The 17,882-nt window shown below is 37.5% G+C and overlaps 1 protein-coding gene across 1 annotated transcript in view; it reads right to left on the bottom strand.

Moving 5' to 3' along the window:
• CNTNAP5 (contactin associated protein like 5) overlaps positions 1-17,882 on the bottom strand; it is an 885,765-nt gene that overhangs the window by 678,187 nt on the left and 189,696 nt on the right. Inside the window, exon 2 of the mRNA XM_030800870.1 lies at positions 12,220-12,324. Coding sequence (XP_030656730.1) covers positions 12,220-12,324 — 105 coding nt within the window. The remainder of the gene's footprint in view (positions 1-12,219; positions 12,325-17,882) is intronic.

Here is a 17,882-nt window from a genome sequence, read left to right as displayed (position 1 = left end):
ACTTCTATAAAAATAGTATGGTTAGTGTCTACCATACCAAGGATAAAATATATATATATATATCTCAACTCACAGGCTTCACAACTGTGGACACAAAATGATTACATATGAGTGTATTGAATTGTATTACTGTGAAAGAGAGAGAGAGAAGGAGAGAAAGGGAGAGAGAAAGGGATAGAATGAAGATTTATAGACACGGTTGATTATTCTCTATCAGATAATGAATCTAAATTCAGCAATCATAATTCCATCCTCCTTGACTGTGACTGTTTCAGGACTGGACAGATGACCAAATTGTGGAAGCTGGTGAAATAAGAAAGGGTGACTCTGGGTCTTGGATCCTTAAAGAGTTTCAGTGCTCTAAGAAGTGTTTCCCAAAGTTTTGTGAGCATCAGAATCACTTAAGGAACTTAGGAAAACATAGGTTTCTACTGCCAGAATTTCTAACTTAGTAGGTTGGTGTGAGCCTAGATAATCTACATTTTTATCAAGTTCCTAGGAGATGTTCATTATGCTGCTATTCCAGGGCTCACACTCTAATAGCTTAAAAAACAAACCACAGGAGGTCCTGGTCTCATTGATTCCCAGAATGTTGTAAAGCTGGCTAAGATGTTGGGCAGGCTTATCAGTTCCAGGACAATGCTGCCACTGAGGATGGTATTGTTGAATTAAATCTGCCAGCCCTGGAGCCTGCCCTTTTTGAGAATTTCCTTTTGTTTTTAATAATTAATTTTTACCTTTAATCTTTTTGTAATGAAAAAAAAAACCCACAGATACAAAAAGTCTCACAAAATGAATGTTCAGCTTAATAAAGTTAATTATAGGGTAAAGACTTGTAACCACCCTGTTCTGGAAATAGAAATATGAATGCCTTTCAATCTTTATGTGCCTAATCAGAATAATTTAATATTTTTCAACCAGTGTGAGCTGGATTTTCTGTTATTTACACACAGAAGCACACCAATAAAGATACCCCAGAATGCTTTCAGATTGCCGTGGATATTTTTTGTAGAAAAGATTCATTAGAAGTCAGTCCTTAGCAAAACAAATGATAAAAGTTCTTTGATAAAATCTGGATTTTTAATGAAACATTTTCATTGGCTAGAAAATTAAAGTCCAGACATGATCAACCAATTATATAGATGAATATAACTGAAATAAGCAAGGAGTGAGATACTCAAAAGGAGAAATGAGGAGGGGGTCACCATAAAAGAAGGAGTCTTCAAATTGAAAATCTGGAGAAAGATAAACTACAGGATTATATTAACTCCCATTTTCTGTTTCTTTGGCATCTGTTATATGTTACCATTTTCACTTCTCATGGTAAATTCATTAAACCTAAACTCATCTTTTTAAGGACACGTCCACAGTGTTCAAGTGAAAGGCTTCTCGAGAAGAAGACTCCACTATCCAACAACATATCCAGTAGACTCCTTCTAACTATTTCCTTAGACAAAGGAAAAACATCTACCACACAATGTTCTAGCTGAACATAGCTTATTTCCTCCTAAATGTGACACACATTGAAAACATTGTAAACTGACATTGTAGATTGCTGTTGTAAACTGCCAATCACTAGACAAATATAAGTCACTAATAATCATGCTCTTAATTCTATTCTTACAGTTTTGTTGCAATGCTTTAAGTTAAATTCAATGAACTAATGAATTAAAGAAGCTCTTGTCTCTTTGCAAAGTTTTAGAAACATCAAAGTGGTGGTTCACTGCATTTCATGGAGTGCTACTTAGAAGTCATTGCAACCTGGCCTTTCAAAGGAAGTGACTTACAATCAGGAAAAAAAAAGTAAAGGATGAAGTACATGAATTTCGCTTCTTTCTTGGAACTTTTTCTTTTGTGCCAAATGATGATGTTCAGATCTTCTAATTAGTAGCCAGTAACAAATTTTCTACAATCCCTTTCCTTCTCCTCCTCCTCATCATGTGGTTTTGCAATTAGCCAGCCTGAATAGAGGGCTATCACACTGAATTTGTCTCCATCTGAGACAGGGTCCCAAGGCTCTTATTAAATAGCAGAAGGTTTCTGTCCTGTATCTTTCAATGATCTATAGCTGTCCTAGTAAAAGAAGAGGCCTAAGGCATTGTTTAAATATCCAGGGCAAGGTTAGTTTTTCCCTCAGGCATATTAGGCCACACAGTATGATTTTAGGGGCATTCAAAAGGCAAGATATATAGATTTCTCTTTCTTCCTTGATGTCTGAAAATCTATTCTTTTAGTTAAAATACTTAGAACCCTAGGGGAATACCAAAATTACCTGAAAGCTAATTATGTCAAGAGCACCTTTATTCAGACTAAGATCTCACATCAACATCAATAAAGATATTGATTAGTGTGGAGTAGACAGACCTAGATTCAAATTCAAGCCCTATCAAAATTAGCTGTGTAGTTTTGGACCACTGACTTAACCTCTCTGACTCTGTTTCTCCATCTTAAAAAATGAGAAAAATGAGTACCAGGGTACTGAAGTAATGATAGAAATGAAGAACAAAAATTTTTGACACAGTTCCTTCTTTTTAATAACTTAGCCAACTTGGATTTCTTTCTATTCTCTCCTACTCCTAAGATCCACAGTAAATAAGTCATAGAGGTGAGAATTGAAATAACAAAAGGTTCAGTGATACTCTAGAATGCTGCATCTCAAATTTCAATTTGCAGATGCACCAGCTGTTAAAGCATGGGTTCTAATCTAGGAGTTCTGGGTAGAAGCCAAGATTCTGCATTTGTAACAAGCTCCTGGTGGATGTCCCAGCTTCTACCCACCATACGCAATTCGAGTGGGAAGGGAGAGTGTGATGAACCAGAGGAAAACATAGATTTGGATGCTTACCATGCCTGGGGCAGCTAGCACAGGACACAAGAAATGAAAGGTGCTGAAAAGAGAGAAGGGTGGTTCACAGGGAGAGGGGGTAATCCACTGACCGATTTCTGTATAGCTTACTGTCTTTTAAAACACATTAGAGTCTGGGCGCAGTGGCTCACACCTGTAATATCAGCACTTTGGGAGGCCAGGGCAGGTGGATCACTTAAGGTCAGGAGTTCGACATCAGCCTGACCAATAAGGTGAAAACCTATGTCTACTAAAAATATGAAAATCAGCCAGGCACAGTGGCGTGCACCTGTAGTCCCAGCTACTCAGGAGGCTGAGACAGGAGAATTGCTTGAACCTGGGAGGCAGAGGTTGCAGTGAGCCGAGATCATGCCACAGCACCCCAGCCTGGGTGACAGAGTGAGACTCCGTCTCAAAAAAAAAATTAAAAATTATATATATATATATACACACACACACACATTAAAATAAATAAAAAATAAAACAGTAGATTAGATCTGTATTCTATGGGGCTTAATCAATCCAGATAGAAGACTCCTGTTGTCTCCAGGGAGCAGACGTTGTAGTGTTGTTTATGAAATTGGGTCCCCAGGATTTTCACCTTGTAATCTGGAACAAGTCCCTAGACAGCTGATATGCTAATTGTGCAAATGAACCCTGATTTCTGCTTGCTTCCAACCCTCATGTCCTCATGGATGGCCTGATGACATCAAGATGAAAACCAACTTCAGACGACCTTTAAGGTCCTTAGCAATTTGTAACAAGTACTGCCCAAGGAAGTGGTATGGGGGGTGGTAAGTGTGCATGGAATCTGTGCCAAAGCGGGAGGTAAGGATTTTAAATCTTTTTATCCGTCCATGAGCCCAAGGAGCTGAAAATGCCTTGACATAAGAAATCAAATTCTCCATGGCAACAAAACTGTCATGCTAGAAACACACAATCTCAATTTACACAGGCAAGCATCTCAAAAAATATATTGAGTGAGGAAGATGGATTAAAATTTCAGGGAACAAATGATTAACATAATTGTTTTCAAACTCTATTTGGAAAAAAAAACATGCAATAGAAAAATACAAACCTCTCCTCTCATGAGGCCAAAGATGTCTATTTCTATTTTCCTTTTAATCATCTAAAGTAACTTAAATCCTTCCCCTTCATTTTCAAGAAGGCCTAACCCACAACTCTGTGGCTTCATGCTATACCACCAACCCCTGCACTTCCTGCTGACAGTAAGTGCTTCTCTGAAGCCCAGCTGACTCTAATGCCCAGATCAAAAGCTTTCTTGCCACAAAACAAATTACATTTGACAAAGACTGATCCGTCCTAAGCCACAATTATATAGATTGAGTTGGCAACCAAAGTTAATGGTGATCTGACCTCCAGTTTAACGTATTTTGTTGTGTTTTTTTTTTCTTTTTCCAAAAGTAATTAGTTCTCTTCCTTGCTTTTCATTTTCTTTCTGTGTGATGAGATGAAGGCTGAAGTGTTTGTGGAAGTGAGAGAACAAAATTCTATTTGGCAAATCCCTTCTATCAACGAGATAGCAGCATGGAGACTATTATAGTTGAGCTTTAACTATTAATCCCCTCCTCGTGTGCTGGATTGCCCAGACCTTGACGGGCACAGCAATACCTAGAGCCCAACAGCTGTTTCCAAGGGTGTGTTTTCTCTCAGAAAAATTAGTTTGTTATTGATGGAACTAATTAAACTTGGTTTACTTAGGGTTGGGGGAGCTCATCGGATAACATTTGCCCAGCACATTTTTCCTTTAGTGTTTATTTAGTGTTTGAGTTGGTCTCTTCTGCTATGGCAAACTGATCAGCTGTGCACACTTTCTTCCTGGGTATAGGGCAGACATGTGTCTACCTGAGTTCTGAGCGCAGGCGGGGGTAAAGTGTTCCCTAGTCATTTATGTTCAGTGTTTGCCAAGGTTTCATATAATTATCAAGGGACTCGGCAATTTTCAATGGTGCCCAAAAACTTGCAGGGGAGCTCATCAGTGTGAAATAATTCAGTAGTGATGAGGTACAAGGATATTATTGAGTACATTCTATCCTTTCGAGGGGGATTTGATGCTCTGAAAGTCATGGGTTTTACAATTTAAATTTCATCTTGAGTGGGATACCCAGTGGGATACCAGGATGTTCCTTGACAAGAGTGTTGGAAGGCTGAATGGTGTGGAGTAGAAGAAATTTACTAATTACTGTAATAAATGAACCAATGAATAAATGCGTGTTAAGAAAACACTATCTAAAGCTTTGAAATCATAAGAAAATATAGTATGATCTTTCAGTATCCTCCTGGAACAATTTGAAACAAATCCATTTAACAATTATTTACTTCTCCAGAAAAATGCACATGTCATTTGGTTTGGCTAGTTCCTGGGTGATTAGAGCTTAGATACTGTGAAGTAGTCACATGCTAACTTATAAATGTGTGTCCAATGAGAAGATATAACCCTGTAAGACACTGTGATGGTTAGTATTAGGTGTCAAGTTGACTAGGTTAAGGGATATCCAGAGAGCTGGTAAAGTGTTATTTTTGGCTATATCTGTGAGGGTGTTTATGGAAAATATTGACATTTGAATCAGTAGAAAGATTCACCCTAGCCATTGTGAGCAGGCACCATCCAATCCATTGAGGGACCAGACAGAACAAAAATACAGAGGAAAGGTGAATTTTCTCTCTCTCTCCTGGGGCTGGAATATTCATCTTCTTTTGCTCCTGGACATCAGAACTCCAGGTTCTTGGGTCCTTGGGCTCTGGAACCGATACCAGTGGTTCCTTAATTTCTCAGACCTTGGGCCTCAGATGGAGAGCCACACCACTGGTTCCCCCAGTTCTCAGATCTTTGGACTTAGACTGAATTACACCACCAGCCTCCCTCTTCTCCAGCTTACAAACAGCATATCATGGGACTTCTTGTCCTCCATAATCATGTGAGCCCATTTTCATAATAAATGATTTCATATATATGTATATATGTGTGTATGTGTATATATATATGTATTTATGTGTGTGTGTATATCTATATATCTATATATCTATATCTGTATCTATATCTATCCCATTGGTTCTGTTTCTCTGGAGAATCTTGACTAATACATACATTAACTAGTTTTGTATCTACCTAGCAATTTTATTCCAATATTATTTTCTTCCACCTCCTCCCACCCTCACCAAATGTCTCTGAATACGCAGTTCCCAAAAATTACTCTTTGAATTAGCTGTACCATTTTACTTGTTCCTGCCTTAATAAGTTTAATACACACACACACACACACAATGTGCTGAGTTTATATTTATATGAGAGCTATGTTTTTAACTTATTGAAAATTATACTTTGACAAATATTTATTACTCATTTATTTTAAACTATTTCCTGGGGATTAAAATAATGCATGTATATCTTAGTACCTACTCTTTAAGACTTTAAATGTAATTCTGAACACACGTTTGTGTTTGTGAGTGTGTATGTGAGGGAGAGAGAGAGTGTGTGTGTGTAAAATCTGGTGTTTGGACATTTAGAAGGGGCAAGGATTTGGTGTTGAGTGGTAGAGCTGAAGGAGGCAGTTTCACCATACCCTCTCGGAAGAGAAAATAGAATGAGGCTATATAAAGCAGACCATTGTGACTGCATCTATTAGCAAATCTGTTAGGGAGGAGAACATGCTGGAAGTTGAAGTGTTGACGCAGAATATTATAAAATATGGCCCAGTGTATTGAACAAGGCAGAGTGGAGAAATGCCCAGCACACTCAGAGTGATTGCTCCTTGCTTTTCAAAGTAAATGATATTTTTTTGGATATGACACTGCACTGCTATAACTTGAATGTTTGTCCTGTAAAACTCATGTGGAAACTTAATCCCCAATTAGGCAGTATTGAGAGGTGCAGCCCCTAAGGGGTGATTGATTAGCTCATGAGTGTTCTGACCTCAGGAATAGATTAATCCATTCACTAATTAATGGATTAATGGTTTGATGGATTAATGGGTTGTCATGGGAGTGGGACTGGTGGCTTTATAAGATGAAGAAGAGGGACCTGAGCTACCATGTTAGAGCACTCAGCCACCTTGCTACGTGATGCCCTGGGCTGTCTTGAGACTGTGCAGAGTCTCCATAAGCAAGAGAACCCTGACCAAATCTGGCCCCCTTGACCTTGGACTTCTCAGCTTCTATCACTGTAAGAAATAAATTTCTTTTCTTTGTAAATTACCCAGTTTTAGCTAGTCTTATATAAGAAACTGAAATGGGCTAAGATATCTAAAGCACAGACAACAAAGACAAAAATTAACAAGTGGGACTATATCAAACTAAAAACCTTCTGTACAAAACAGAAAAAGAATTAAAAAAATTAAAAGGCAACCTATCAAATTGAAGAAAATATTTGCAAACCAAATATCTCATAAGGGGTTAATATCCAAACATTTAAAGGACAAGTACAACTCAATAGCAAAAAAACAAATAACCCAATGACCAACAGGCACACAGAAAGACACTCAACACCGCTAATCATCAGGAAAATAGAAATCAAAACCACAATGAGACGTCACCTCACACCTGTTAGGATGGCTCTTATAAAGAAGGAAATGAGTGTTGGTGAGGAGGTGGAGAAAACAGAACTCTTTTACACTGTTGTTGGGAATGTAAATTAGTATAGTTATAAAAAACGGTATGGAGGTTTCTTTAAAAAAAAAGAAACTACCATAAAATCCAGTAATGCAACTACTTTGTATATATCTGAAGGAAATGAAATCAGTATCTGAAAGAGGTATCTGCAATCCAATGTTCATTGCAGCATTAGTCATAGCAGCCAAGATACGGAAGCGACCCAGGTGTTTCTTGATCAATAAAGGGATAAAAAAATTGTGGCGTTTATACAAAGGAATATTATTCATCCATAAAAAAGAAAACCCGCCACTTGCAACATCATAGATGAGCCTAGTGGGCATTGTACTAAGTGAAATGATCCAGGCACAGCAAGACAAATACTGCATTATCTCACTTATATGAGGAATCTGAAAAATGTTGAACTCACAGAAGCGAAGAGTAGAACAGTGGTTGCCAGGGACTGGGGTGTGAAGAAAATGGAGAGATGTTAGTCAAGGTTCAAACTTGCACTGATAAAATGAATACGTTCTCTGGATATGATTGTACAGCCTGGTGACTATAGTTAATAATACTCTATTGTATGCTTGACTTTTGCTAAGAGTAGATCTTATGTTCTCACTACAAAACAAAGAAAAGGATAACTACATGAGGTGATGGACTTGTCAACTAATTTGATTGTGGTAATTATTTCAAAATGCATACATATCAAATCATCACTTCATACACTGTAAATGTGTACAGTTTTATTTGTCAATTATACTTTAATCACATAGGAGGGAGGGAAGTAAGTGAACTAATAAAAATGACACACAGCTTTCCCTGTCTAAAACACTGAAGTTATTCTGGCTTTCTGGGCAGGACAGTGTTGTGGTGTTGTGGCCAATAGCACCACACAGATTCAGATCACTTGAGTGAAAGCCTGCCATGGCCATTGCTTTCCTCTCTGTGTCACCTATGAATCAGAGATCACAATGACATCTACATAAAGGGTAGTTGTCAGCATAGAATTGGTGTACCTTAAGGGCTCGGAACAGTGAAGGCTCATGGGAAGTGCTCAATATAGTGGTGTTATGATTTTTAGTTGTGTGCTGCTAGGCATCAGCTTACAACCGGGGGAAGAGGGAGGGTGTAATTCTTAGGCACACAATCTAGCCATCCGGAGAGATGCTCCTTTACATCTGCACATATATTTGAGAGCATCTGAGATTTCAAACCATGTGGTACAATTTGCTCTTTTGGATATATTGCATGTCTTTTCTTTGTAAAACAAAAGATAAGTTTTAAAGGAAGACACATTAAAAAGGAGTGTTTATTGAGATAGTGTTATAATTGCTTCTAAGCCATGTCAGTGGATAGACAGGACATAAGTTTGGTCTTAAAAGGAAGAAAATAAATCAGTACTTTATACTGATATTTCCAATATAAACAAAAATTGTAAGTTTTCTTCTTAACTTTCTAAATTTTATATTTTTCCACTCATGAAACAAAATCTGTTCTTAATAGCATTAATATAATGACTTTCAAGTTTTATCTTAATATATCTGTATACCACATATGTATATATTTGTACATGACTGTGTATGCATGTATATGTTACTATATCCATCTATATAAACATATATATTCATCCTACTACATATGAATATATTTATATAACCAACCCTGTATATATCCGCCTCTTTGTATATGAGACTCTGACTGTATATATTCAACTACATATGTGTGTATATATATATACATTTTACTCTATATATTATATACACATATATATCACATATACATGGTTTATTATAGTATAAATACATGTCTGGACATATTTAACAAAATAATTATGTTGATATTATTACTAATGACAAGTGTTAGCTGTCGATCAGTATCACAGTTTGTAATTGTATGGTAATGGTATTATCCATGTTAACTCTATGAATACTGTTTGTGCCTATTTGTGCCAACTGTGTGTCAAGGATCTAGAACAATGCCTGACAAATACTGAGTACTCAATAATTATTAATAGAAGGATTTTTTACTCATGAATTCCTCCAATGTAGCAATTTGCAACTCTTGTTTTATTTTAGAATCACCTGGAAAGCTTTTGTTTCTTCACTTTATCAATATCCTTGCTTGGGTCCCATCCAAGACAATTAATTCAGAACATAGGAAAAATGGGCTCAGGCAATGCTCCTTGTAAAGCTCTCCAGGTGATTCAAAGGCACAGCCCTGGGATGAGAACCACTGATCTCATATTTCCCTGAGCCAGCGTTTAATTCCCGGTGAGGGCCGTGGTTGGGCCTCGGTGAGTAAAGGAGAGGCTGTCCCCCTTGGGAGTCTTGGAATATGCACTAGAGGATGAGTTCTAGGTCAGCGCATCCCAACTGTATCACTGTGTCTTCTTCTTGGCCTTCCCGATTTAGACTCTTGTTGGGAAACGGAAGAAAAGTGAACGTCTCTGTACACTCATGCTAGCCTTGGATTCAGGCACTCAAATTCCCCGGTGAGCCAAACAATTATAAGTTGGAGCAGAGACACTTGTCCTCACTCAATATCTGTCTGTCAGGGAGAGAGCTGGCCTGTGATCAGAACCACAGCTTCCCCCAGAAACTGCCCAGGAGCTATTAGGCAGTAGTAATTGCTTTCTGCTGCTGCACAATTTGGGTGGGATCTAGACAAATCCTTTCTCTGGAAGCTCTGTTGGAAACCGTGTTAAATTCTGCCAACCTGTGTTTCTTCCTGAAATGGAAAGTGGGCTTCCTGCTCCAGTTCAGTTCTCTACCCTGCTGTAAGAAAGATATTTTGGATATGCAAGTCTGATCTTAATCTGCACATAATGTTGCAAGGCAGACATTCTTGGGCCACTTTACAGATAAAAAACTGAGGTTGGGAAAGTTAAGTGACTTGTACAAAGAGAGTTTTTAAGTGGTACAGCCCGCATTTGAACTGTGGTTGATTGATTAGGTTTTAACTTTATTTTCTTGCTGCTACCCCCTTTTCAATCTGTACTAGTGAAGCAATTTGTTAACGGGATGAATATAAAAACGAACCTTGAATTCAGATAACTAGGTTTGAATGCAAGCATTTCCCCAAACTAGTTTTGCTGTCTTAGGAAACTGATGCCTCAGAAATCCTACCTGAAGGTAAAAGATAATAATGCTCGCAACAGCTTTGTGAGGACTAAATATCATAATAAAACTAAAATGCTTAATCAAATTTTTGGCCCAGAATATTCAGCAAAGGACATTAGTACAAAATTTTAATTGAAATTTTCGCTGGGCGCGGTGGCTCACGCTTGTAATCTCAGCACTTTGGGAGGCCGAGGCGGGCGGATCACGAGGTCAGGAGATCAAGACCACGGTGAAACCCCGTCTCTACTAAAAATACAAAAAAATTAGCCGGGCGTAGTGGTGGGCGCCTGTAGTCCCAGCTACTCGGAGAGGCTGACGCAGGAGAATGGCGTGAACCCGGGAGGCGGAGCTTGCAGTGAGCCGAGATCGCGCCACTGCACTCCAGCCCGGGCGACAGAGCGAGACTCCGTCTCAAAAAAAAAATAGAACAAAATAAAATAAAAATAAATTTAAAAAAAAAAAGAAATTTTCCTGTTAAACTTTGGCCATTCTTTTGTTTTTAGAATATTATTCTTAAACAGCTTTCTCAACAAAACAGTGACACTTGCTAACTTTTAAATTACGAATCCCATTTTAATTGAAAACTGGTGAAATGAGGTACAAGACAAACAGGAAACAAACATACAAGCAAAAACTATAAATCAATCTCACTAATAATGGAGATTAAAATTATAAATTAAAGTGTTAACAAATTAAATTATTTAGCATGTAAAAAAAAAAACCACACAACAACCAATTAGAACTTATTCCAGAATGCAAAGATGGTTCAATATTGCAAAAACCTACTAATGTGACCTACTTAAGATATCAATGGAAAATATACTCAAAATTAAATAATATAAACTCTAATAGACCAGTACCTCTCTTGCAATTGCATACATGCTTTTCTTGACCTAGGAAAAGTTTATAATATTTAGTAGATATTAAGATACTATCAGATATCTAAAAAGTCCTTAAAAATTGAGATAATTCAAATCTCTTTTTCAGTATTTATCTACCTATGTATCTATGCATTAGAAAAGTCAACATCCAAATCTGACTAAAACATATCTGCCTAGATATCCAACATCATATTTGTTAACAACATTTCATATGAGAGATTAGTTAAGGGGGTGCTCTTACTTCACACAGATGTGAAAGATACACACCATATACTTAACCACAGTTATTTCTACCTGGTAGAATAACAGATTATTTATATTTTCTTACTTTTAATTAATAGTATTTTTGTATTTTAAAAATCAGCAATGTTAATTTCAAGTAAAATTAAACTTATTGAAAGAAAATTTAATAAACATTCATTATAAATATTTTATTATAAAACATGTTTTGATATCTATTTATGTTAGCTATGGAAATATAAAAATAAAGCAAATGCTTTTTATAAAGTAATTTTCACAAAGACCTCTTGTGATAGTCAAAAAAGGATATTGTGGTTTGGGTGAACACAAGTCAGCATCCTTTGAATGACTATTATGCTATGGAAGTATGCTTACATTAGATTTTCACTCCTCTCCTCCTAAATATTTTCCTGAAGATGGCCATTGGACATGATTTCAGTGTCTGAGAGTGCTCACTTTCCTTCACCTGCTCACCACGTAATTATTTAGTGCTTGGCATTAGGACTTCTGTCAGCCTACTTACCAACTCTCCAGTTGAGTTGAGCTGGGCTGTGAGTGCCAGTGAGGTCTGAGGAACTGGAAAAAGCCATTGGAGATAGCAGGGATGCTAGTGGATCATCACAGTTGTCTATAATGATAGGAGGAGAGAGGGAGAAAGACCAGATTCTATTAGCAAGAAATATTCCATAAGAAGAGAAGTTGAGAAATTAACTACCATCATTTATTAACCACCTGCTCTGAACAAGGTCAGGTACTCCCTGTTTCCATGTGTTACTGCATCTACTCCTCATAGCACCCCTGAAGGACAGGTCCAGCTTTATTTCACAGATGGGGAAAATTAAGTTCAAAAATGTCAGGTAGGTAGTCCAAGGTCTCAATGCTAGAAAATAGTGCAGCCAGAATTGTCACCCAGATTTGTCTGACTCAAAAACCCAACTAGCTATGTTTCTTTAATAAGCCACTTGAGCAAAGCCTCAAATTATTGCTCTCAAGATTATTCTATAAGAAGCGAGATGATTGAAAGGGGGAAACACTGTTTGACTACTCTCCCGTCTTCAGTCTATAAGAGCTCCCATAATAATTGTGTCTAGAGGAGTCGGATAACTTAAAATATCTTATTCCCAGTTGTGTGAAATCTTCAGAAAACAATTTACTTATTCTAAGAACTTATTTCTATTCCATGAAGCAGTAGTGAATAGTCCTAGATCTTGTATATTCTGAATCTGATATTTATTTCAACAGCTATCCTTCCAACCTATCCTAAATATGGAAAGTATTCTTTCTAAGGATTCTTTGATGAGGCCCAAATGTGGGACAGGGTGGGGCCATGAGCAAAGATGCTTGTCTTGACAAGGTAGTTACACCCCTCAGGGTTGACACTGATGTCCTGACCATCCAATCTCATGGACAGGAACTGCTCTTCACTCTTAGTATGTTGTTGCCATGGTTGGAATTTTTGTCATTCCCAAAACTCATGATGAGATTAATGTCCTTGTAACAATATTAAGATTTGGGGCCTTTCAGAGATGATTAGGCCGTGAGGGCTCCACCCTCATTGGGTTAGGTTTACTGCTTTAATAAAAGAGCTTTCAGGAGTGGGTTCTCTCTCTTATTCTCTTGTCTTCTGCCATATGTTGATGCAACAAGAGAGCTCTCACCAGATACCAGAACCTTGATATTAAACTTCCCAGCCTTTAGAACTGTAAACCAATAAATTTCTGTTCCTTATAAATTGCTCAGTCTTGGGCATTCTGTTATAGCAATACAAAATGGTCTAAAACAATTGGTCATCTTTTTTGTAATAATTCACTTATCTGTTTGTATTTTCCATTGGGTGACACACATTTTGTGGGACCCTAGCAGAGAATATCCTACATAACAAGCCTTTGATAAAGGTTTGTTGAAAGAATGGGATCATGAGCTAACGAAATAAGAAAGGAAAGAATGGGAGGCAGGATCCAGCAGTCAGTCTACCAGCCAATTAGTCAGTATAATATTACCAACATTCTTTTCCTATTTTTTGTCTTGTACACATTTAATTTTATAGGACATTGAACAACGACTTCATGAAATCTAGACATACCTCACTCAAAACAAATTTAAAATGTGCCGTTTAGTTTGAAGGTAAACATCATGGTAGTAAAGGCTCTCAGGAAGAATTGGTTTGATTTCTTTTTTTTTTTAAAGAACATTTACGGCCGGGCGTGGTGGCTCACGCTTGTAATCCCAGCACTTTGGGAGGCTGAGGCGGGTGGATCATGAGGTCAGGAGATCGAGACCACGGTGAAACCCCGTCTCTGCTAAAAATACAAAAAATTAGCCGGGCGTGGTGGCGGGCGCCTGTAGTCCCAGCTACTCGGAGAGGCTGAGGCAGGAGAATGGCGTGAACCCAGGAGGCGGAGCTTGCAGTGAGCCGAGATTGCGCCACTGCACTCCAGCCTGGGTGACAGAGCAAGACTCCGTCTCAAAAAAAAAAAAAAAAAAAAAAAGAACATTTACATAAGATTAAGCTTGTTTATTCAGCAAATTCTTAGAGAGCAGTATTTTAGCTAATTGCAGAAAAATTAATTAGAAACATAAGGATTAAATTATTGTTCATTAAGTGTATTAAAAAATCAACTGGCAAAGTGCATTTTGAGTTTTTGCCAAGTACAAATGTTGAAAAATATTTTGAGGTATTTGACAAATACAAAACCGAGCCAGATCCTCACTGAAGAAGAATAACATAAAAATCGGTTTCTCGGCAGTTATGGTCATTTGGCGAGTAGAAAGCAGATCAGTACCATTTTACCTCTGGCAGAAGACACAGGTGACAGAAGGTGCATGCGTACCTCAAAGCACTTGTTTAAAGTCACACATTTGTTGCATTATTTATATATTGGAAAACAATATATAATAATCACTTATTAAATTATATTCAACATAATACAGATCTTGCATGTACGTATGCCTGTTTTGTCATCAAGAAGCATCAGATGAATGCAGAAAAAAAGTGAGCCCCATAGAAAAATACAAACCACACACACACAAACACATATATAGATCTTAAGCATCAATATGGTATCTACATTCACAGGAGCCTTCTAAGCCTCAACCATCCCGATGTGTAGATATAACCATCCTCCTATTTCAGGTAACACTTTCTCCATTACTTAACAAGAAATCACAGCGTTTCTGACACCCACTTCCACTGGAAAGTTGTAGCTCTTTTTAACATAAAGTATTATAGGTATTGTATATAGTAGTTATGTATTTATTGGACATTGAGCATGTATACAACTCTGCTACTATTTTATTAGGTTTTTATAGTCTTTTATGTGTGACCGATGAAATTTTTGAGTATTGTACTCCTAATCCTACTTCTCCCCTAAATCTTTTCTTATAAAATTTTTATTGTACAATTAGCAAGCCATTTTTATAGATGCATATATTATGGTGTAGCAGAATTGACTGTACCCCTATATATGTTTCAAGTCAACTCAATCATACATTGCTCAAGAAACAACTCTGGAATTTATTTTTCTCCTCTTTTTTTTTTTGGTAATCTTTGCATTCATATGTAAATTGTAAAATGATCATGGAATAGTAGAAGTAATATAATCATTTCAAATTAATTCAGCCCAACCAATATTTATAAAGTCTCATTTTGTGCATATTCTCAGAGAGACAATCAGGATAGGTTTGGGTAAAATAGAGTCTAGACCTCAAGGAGCTCAGAGACCATTGAGAAATATAGAGATGTAAACAAATAAATAAACTGATGAGGAAATTTAGGAGACTTTCACTATGATCACAGCGAACCAGTAAAATTGGAATCTATCAGTCCAGACTCTCAGGCAAGTGATATGTTTTGTTCTTCCAGACCTGTGCAGTCCCCTCCATTGTAAGGTGCTGACCTCCAGGAGAACTAGGCTTCCAGAGCCCATTAGCGTGTGGCAATAACTGCCATTCCCTACTGTCTGTTTTCTCCTCTGAAAGATGTCTGCCTTGTATCTCAGTTTCTAGGGACAGTGGTTCCACTTTGGAAATTAGTCAATCCATAGATTTATGCTAATGGAAAGATCCAAGGAAGATTTTTCAGCAGCCTTTTCCTCATAGACCCTATGCATTTGAACAGTGGCTTTTTGGAAAACATATCTGAACTTTTGATCTCCTGTTCCTAAAAGTAATAAGAATGGAAAAATCTCAAATCTAAAAGGAAGAAATCCCCCCTCCCCGCCGCTCAAAGCAGATAAATCTTTTCCTCTGTCACCTCTATCTCACATGAACCACTTTGGCAATCTTGCTTACATTGAAGAGAGAGCAAGTCTCTTATGAAATTAGCCTAGTAAACGGGAATTGAAGCCGATTTTTGCCTAATGTTCCATTAGTGGAAGGCTAAGCATGTGGGAGTTATCTATATCCTACTGCTCAAGGTTATCGCCAAGGTCTGATTGCAAAAATTCAAAAAATTGCAACCTCAAGCATAAGCAGGTTAAGGGTTTGATGATAGAACCATTCTAAACTCAAATGTCTGTATTTTTTTTAAATAAGTATCAGATTCTTAAAGCAAAGGAAGAATGATCTAGCACAAATGAGAACAATAAAACTTGTTTTGATTTGTGATTTGGGGTAGGCTGCATTAGTGGAAAGCATATTGGGGGTTAGATCTTGGAGATTCCTTTTTCCTAGATTTGTTTCTTCTCTTGATTGGATGATTCCAGATAACACATTCAGGTGTACTAAGCTTTATTTTCACTGTCTGCAAAATAAAGAGTCATTTTCACCATATCCAGCCATAGAGTCATTTTAAAGATGGAATAAGAATAGATGGGAAAATGTCCCCTTTTAAGTATAAAGCCCGTAATGAGAATGGGAAGCAGTATATGAATTGCCCAGTAATATCTGCTACGATTGAGAGCAACTGTATTAATGATTTTATTTCTGGGATCTTTTTTCTCTGCCACAAAACTTGCCCACAAATTGGTGTCATAAATATCTCATTCACATTAAAGGTTTACAACTGGCCAGATGAACAGGATAAGGCGAAGTGGAGGGAGGATAAAATGGGTGGAGACATGCGCATGCATAAAGATGGCATTGCACCTTCATTCTCTCCTCTGCAGTTCTGCAGCACTGTGGAGACTGGGTCAGTACTACCTCAAGCACATGGCTGGGGAGCAAGGAAAGAAAACGTTATCTCCCCCAATGCTCCTGCAGCCTTCAATAAGCAAACCTGTGCTGTCCTTCAATTTCAGGCTCCACGTGCATCTCAGACTTCTAATAGTGTGTCTGCGCAATGCTGAATCCATCACTCTGTTCCTCCAAAAGTGTATGTGAATATTCATCAGTGTTTAATGTAGAAAAGAAGAAGGGATGAAGAAACTGGGGTCCGAAGATAGGTATTTGAATTTTAAGAAAAAAAATATAATGAGAGACTGAAAGCCTTCTCTCATACTCACTTCCAATAGAACACACAACTTGGGACAGACTATATTGATTTCCCAGGAATCACTTTCCAAGAATGAACCAAATTTCACAGATGCATTGGCCTAGTAGAGTATTTTCAAAACGAGATCTTTAAAAGTTTTTTCATGGGTCTTCTCTCTAAAAGAGTTATAGCAAAACTCTGATGCAATAAAAGGCTATTTTTAAAATGCAGATCCTTTTTCATATATATTTTTGATTCCCCATTTTTCTTCAACAAATAACTTTGCTGCCATCTGTACTCCTTTTCTTTATAATGTAAAGGCCAACACTAGCTCCCGTCACCCCCCCCAAATAAAAATCTACTTCTGTGGGTATAACCTAAAAGCACCTTAGCTCTTTCCACCCAGTAGCTGTTTAAATACTCCCAGTCCTGTTCGCATAAGTTAGCTTTACATTCATAGATTAAGACGATTTCTGAACCAGGAGGAACCTCTGAAATTATAGGTTCCAAGCCTTTCACTTTATATATAAGGGTTTGTGGGGAGCTTAGGGAAATGACAGGACTGCCCAAGATTATTCACTTAATTATTTGACTGGCTAGAAGCAAAACTCTGGTTTCCTTACTGTTTGTAGGTGACCCTAGTCCAGTTTTCTGGCACCTTTGCAGAAGGGAGGTAACCATTAGTAGTAGTATTATTTATAACAACTGTTATAATGGATGACCTTTTTCCTGCAAATTGAAAGACATTATTTTATTTCCTGGACAACAGAAAAACA

Source organism: Nomascus leucogenys, chromosome 20 (assembly GCF_006542625.1).
Source record: "Nomascus leucogenys isolate Asia chromosome 20, Asia_NLE_v1, whole genome shotgun sequence".
Classification (NCBI taxonomy): Eukaryota; Metazoa; Chordata; class Mammalia; order Primates; family Hylobatidae; genus Nomascus; species Nomascus leucogenys.
Note: the sequence above shows the minus strand (reverse complement) of the source record. Positions and strands in the feature narration are given on the sequence as shown.